The following is a 6,000-nucleotide window of genomic DNA, read 5'->3' as shown; positions in this document are numbered from 1 at the left end:
CGATATTCCCCTATTTGCTTTATTTATGAATTTTTGGAACTTACATTAAATTTTCGTCTTTGCTCAGTACTGATTGTACAAATGATCTCTCTCAGGTGATATAAGTCACAGACAATAAATCAGATGGTGATTCCGGTGACAAACACGCGATACAGACAGACAGGACATGTGGCACGCTGGTCTTCACTGAGTACAGGAGTCGGGAGGTCACATTGCAGTTGTACAACACTGTTGAGGCCACGCCTGAAGTACTGTGTCGGTTCTGGTCGCCCTGCTGTAGGACAGTACAGCTGGAAAGGGCGCAGAGGGAGATTTGTGAGTATGTTGCCGGGTTTCGAGTGGCTGAGCTGTGGAGACAGGGCTGGCGTGAGAAGTTTATTCTTTGGGAAACACGGGTGACGTTATACAGGTGTGTAAAACCTCGAGGGGCAGAGATTGAGTGAATGCACACAGTCTTTTACCCCGCGATCGGGAATCTGTGTCCCAAAGAGCAGAGGGGAATGGGTGGAGAGGAGGGAGAGAGATAAAAGAGAAGGAGGGGTGGAGAACGGTGCGCGGGGTGGGGGGGGGGTGAGAACAGTAGAAGGGATGGCTGGATAGAAAGAGATTGACGGGGAAAGAGGAATGTAGGAGAGTGTTGGGAAATGCGAGTAGTGGAGGGAATGGTTGGGGGAGGGACGTAGTCGGTGAAGAGGGAATGTGAGGATGAGGTGGATAAGAGTGGGGAAGAGAGACGGGGCAGGAAAACGGATTGTAATGTGATTCAGTTTGGCCCTACGGGCTGTTGACAGAGATCCTGGATCTTTTCAGGAATATCCGTGCACCAATGTGGAGACTTCTCGCAGATAAAACGGTATTGACCTTTGCAATGGTCCCTCCATCCGTCAGAGTCGCATTTAACGCAGACCGACTTTCCAGTGGAATACTTGTGAATAATACTAGAAGCCTCTTCCCTAACAAAGAAGGTAAAAACAATTTCAACAGGGTCAAATCAGCTCCAGGCGGACACCCCAGACAGTCACCAATCTAATCCCACTGCATCGCACTAACCACACAGCCCCGTGTTGGTCTCCAAACTAGATAGGTAGATAGATAGATAGATACTTTATTCATCCCCATGGGGAAATTCAACTTCTTTTTTCCAATGTCCCATACACTTGTTGTAGCAAAACTAATTACATACAATACTTAACTCAGTAAAAAATATGATATGCATCTAAATCACTATCTCAAAAAGCATTAATAATAGCTTTTAAAAAGTTCTTAAGTCCTGGCGGTTGAATTGTAAAGCCTAATGGCATTGGGGAGTATTGACCTCTTCATCCTGTCTGAGGAGGATTGCATCGATAGTAACCTGTCGCTGAAACTGCTTCTCTGTCTCTGGATGGTGCTATGTAGAGGATGTTCAGAGTTTTCCCCCCTGACCCACATTATACCCACAGGCTGTATCACTCCCCAAACTAACGCACCTGCCCCAAATCCCTCTGTCAGAATATAATCTACGATCGTGAGCCCCTCACATCCCACTGCCCTGTGTGTCTCCAAACAAATCCCCCGACCCACTTTATACCCACAGGCTGTACTACTCCCCAAACTAACGCACCTGCTCCAAATCCCTCTGTCAGAATATAATCAACGATCGTGAGTCCCTCACATCCCACAGACCCGTGTGTCTCCAAACAAATCCCCCTGACACACTTTATCACCAGAGCCCTGTGTCACATTCTAATCTACGATCGTGACACCCGCTCTCACCACAGACCCGGATCGCGCTCCAAACTAAAGCCATTGTCCCACACTCTCGCCAATAGCCCTGTGTCAGAATCTAATCCACGACCGTGACCCAGTCACTTTCCACAGCCCCAGAGTGACTCCAAACTATTTAATGACTCAGTCCAAAGCCAGTAAAAATCCGAATCTCACCCGTCTTCGCATTTTCCAATCCAGTTTGTTCTGTCTTCATCGCCGAGAGCGTTGGAAACAAAATCCTGCGAAAGATTGAAAAAGAAGGAAAAATCCTGGCAAGAAGGAGCCTCTCTCAATGACTAATACGGGGACTGTGGGGTGGGATGAGAGAGAGAAAGAGAGAGAGAGAGAGAGAGAGAGAGAGAGAGAGAGAGAGAGAGAGAGAGAGAGAGAGAGAGAGAGAGAGAGAGAGAGAGAGAGAGAGAGAGAGAGAGAGAGAGAGAGGAAATTTCAATGTGTGTCCGACGCTGGGATGGTGTGAAGGGTCAGTATTGACGGAGCTTCACTCTGCGTCTGACCCTGGCAGAGTGTGATGGGACGGTGTGGATGGAGCTTCACTGTGTCTGACCCCGGGAGTGTGTGATGGGACGGTGTGGTGGACGCTTCACTCTGTACTTGATTTTGGGAATTTGTGATTGTTGTGGATATCTCCTCTCTCGGTGTGACACATACCTGCTCTTCCTTTGAATTTATTTCCAGCAACAATGCATCATTTTTTGAACAATATTCCTTCGCTCCATGGCAAGTTGTTTCCAACGCGGATATGAAATAACATCGGTCTTGATTTCTCACCCAGCCCTGGGAACACGCTTGCTCTGAAAATCAGGAACAAGAAATGTGAATCTCCCAGCACAACGTCCCATCACACACTCCCGGGGTCAGACACAGAGTGAATCTTCCTCCACACCGTCCCATCACATATTCCCAGGGTCAGACACAGAGTGAAAATCCCTCCACACCGTCCCATCGCACAGTCCCGCGGTCAGACACAGAGTGAAAATCCCTCCACACCGTCCCATCACACAGTCCCGGTGTCAGACACAGAGTGAAAATCCCTCCAAACCGTCCCATCACACAGTCCCGGTGTCAGACACAGAGTGAATCTCCCTCCACACCGTCCCATCACACAGTCCCGGTGTCAGACACAGAGTGAAAATCCCTCCAAACCGTCCCATCACACAGTCCCGGTGTCAGACACAGAGTGAAAATCTCTCCACACCGTCCCATCACACACTCCCACGGTCAGACACAGAGCGAGTCTCCCTCCACACCGTCCCTTCACAAAGTCCCGGTGTCAGACACAGAGTGAAAATCCCTCCAAACCGTCCCATCACACATTCCTGTTGTCAGACACAGAGTGAAAATCTCTCCACATCGTCGCATCACACACTCCCGGTGTCAGACACAGACTGAAACTCTCTCTCTCACCGATCCTTTCACACACTCCCGGATTCAGACACAGAATGAAGCCCCCGCTGCACCGTCCCGTCACACACTCCGTGAAACAGAGTGAAACTCTCTCTCCACGGTTCCATCACACCCTTCAGGGGTCAGTCATGGGTAGAATTCCCCTGGGCACTGTCCCATCACACAATCCCGCTGTCAGACACAGACTGAAGCTGGATCCATACCGTCCCATCAGACATTCCCGGAGTGAGACACAGAGTGAAGCTGTAATGTTACGTCTCACAATCCCGTTGTCAGACACAGTCTGAAACTCTCTCTCTCACCGATCCTTTCACACACTCCCGGATTCAGACACAGAATGAAGCCCCCTCTGCACCGTCCCGTCACACACTCCGTGAAACAGAGTGAAACTCTCTCTTCACGGTTCCATCACACCCTTCAGGGGTCAGTCATGGGGAGAATACCCCTGGGCACTGTCCCATCACACAATCCCGCTGTCAGACAGAGACTGAAGCTGGATCCATACCGTCCCATGAGACATTCCCGGAGTGAGACACAGAGTGAAGCTGTAATGTTACGTCTCACAATTCCGTCGTCAGACACAGAGTGAATCTCCCTCCACACCGTCCCATCACACAGTCCCGGTGTCAGACGCAGAGTGAAAATCGCTCCACACCGTCCCATCACACACTCCCGGTGTCAGACACCGAGTGAATGTCCCTCCACACCGTCCCATCACACACTCACGGAGTCAGACACAGAGTGAAAATCCCTCCACACCGTCCCATCACACATTCCCGGTGTCAGAGTCTGAGTGAATCTCCCACCACACCGTCACATCACACACTCCCCGGGTCAGACACAGAGTGAATCTCCCTCCACACTGTCCCATCACAGATACCCGGAGTGAGACACAGAGTGAATCTCAGTCCACAACGTCCCATCACACAGTCCCGGTGTCAGACACAGAGTGGAAATCTCTCCACACCGTCCCATCACACACTCCCGGTGTCAGAGTCTGAGTGAATCTCCCACCACACCGTCACATCACACACTCCCCGGGTCAGACACAGAGTGAATCTATCTCCACACCGTCCCATCACACAGTCCCGGTGTCAGACGCAGAGTGAAAATCGCTCCACACCGTCCCATCACACACTCCCGGTGTCAGACACCGAGTGAATGTCCCTCCACACCGTCCCATCACACACTCACGGAGTCAGACACAGAGTGAAAATCCCTCCACACCGTCCCATCACACATTCCTGGTGTCAGAGTCTGAGTGAATCTCCCACCACACCGTCACATCACACACTCCCCGGGTCAGACACAGAGTGAATCTCCCTCCACACTGTCCCATCACAGATACCCGGAGTGAGACACAGAGTGAATCTCAGTCCACAACGTCCCATCACACACTCCCGGTGTCAGACACCGAGTGAATGTCCCTCCACACCGTCCCATCACACACTCACGGAGTCAGACACAGAGTGAAAATCCCTCCACACCGTCCCATCACACATTCCCGGTGTCAGAGTCTGAGTGAATCTCCCACCACACCGTCACATCACACACTCCCCGGGTCAGACACAGAGTGAATCTCCCTCCACACTGTCCCATCACAGATACCCGGAGTGAGACACAGAGTTAATCTCCCTCCATACCGTCCCATCACACACTCCCGGTGTCAGACACAGAGTGAATCTATCTCCACACCGTCCCATCACACACTCCCGGTGTCAGACACAGAGTGAAAATCCCTCCACACCGTCCCATCACACACTCCCACGGTCAGACACAGAGTGAATCTCCCTCCACACCGTCCCATCACACAGTCCCGGTGTCAGACACAGAGTGAAAATCCCTCCAAACCGTCCCATCACACACTCCCGGTGTCAGACACAGAGTGAATCTATCTCCACACCGTCCCATCACACACTCCCGGTGTCAGACACAGAGTGAAAATCCCGCCACACCGTCCCATCACACACTCCCACGGGCAGACACAGAGTGAATCCCCCTCCACACCGTCCCTTCACAAAGTCCCGGTGTCAGACACAGAGTGAAAATCCCTCTAAACCGTCCCATCACACAGTCCCGGTGTCAGACACAGACTGAAACTCTCTCTCTCACCGATCCTTTCACACACTCCCGGATTCAGACACAGAATGAAGCCCCCGCTGCACCGTCCCGTCACACAGTCCGTGAAACAGAGTGAAACTCTCTCTCCACGGTTCCATCACACCCTTCAGGGGTCAGTCATGGGGAGAATTCCCCTGGGCACTGTCCCATCACACAATCCCGCTGTCAGACACAGACTGAAGCTGGATCCATACCGTCCCATCAGACATTCCCTGAGTGAGACACAGAGTGAAGCTGTAATGTTACGTCTCACAATCCCGTTGTCAGACACAGACTGAAACTCTCTCTCTCACCGATCCTTTCACACACTCCCGGATTCAGACACAGAATGAAGCCCCCGCTGCACCGTCCCGTCACACACTCCGTGAAACAGAGTGAAACTCTCTCTCCACGGTTCCATCACACCCTTCAGGGGTCAGTCATGGGGAGAATTCCCCTGGGCACTGTCCCGTCACACAATCCCGCTGTCAGACACAGACTGAAGCTGGATCCATACCGTCCCATGAGACATTCCCGGAGTGAGACACAGAGTGAAGCTGTAATGTTACGTCTCACAATCCCGTCGTCAGACACAGAGTGAATCCACCTCCACAACGTCCCATCACACTCTCCTGGATTCAGTGATAGAGTGAAACTTCCTCCACGCAGCCCCATCACACACTCACTGGGTCAAACACAGAGTGAATCACCCTCCATAACATCTCT

At 51.6% G+C, this 6,000-nt stretch overlaps 1 protein-coding gene across 1 annotated transcript in view; it reads right to left on the bottom strand.

The window, feature by feature from the left end:
* Window positions 1-763: 763 nt before the first annotated feature.
* The window catches only part of LOC140720738 (uncharacterized), a 44,251-nt gene continuing 39,014 nt past the window's right edge, over window positions 764-6,000 (bottom strand). The window contains exons 6-8 of the mRNA XM_073035567.1: window positions 2,419-2,561; window positions 1,924-1,988; window positions 764-953 (exon numbers count right to left, since the gene is read on the bottom strand). Coding sequence (XP_072891668.1) covers window positions 764-953; window positions 1,924-1,988; window positions 2,419-2,561 — 398 coding nt within the window. The remainder of the gene's footprint in view (window positions 954-1,923; window positions 1,989-2,418; window positions 2,562-6,000) is intronic.

Source organism: Hemitrygon akajei, unplaced genomic scaffold (assembly GCF_048418815.1).
Source record: "Hemitrygon akajei unplaced genomic scaffold, sHemAka1.3 Scf000046, whole genome shotgun sequence".
Taxonomy (NCBI): domain Eukaryota; kingdom Metazoa; phylum Chordata; class Chondrichthyes; order Myliobatiformes; family Dasyatidae; genus Hemitrygon; species Hemitrygon akajei.
The sequence above is the reverse complement of the archived record's forward strand: the minus strand, read 5'-3'. Positions and strand labels throughout refer to the sequence as shown.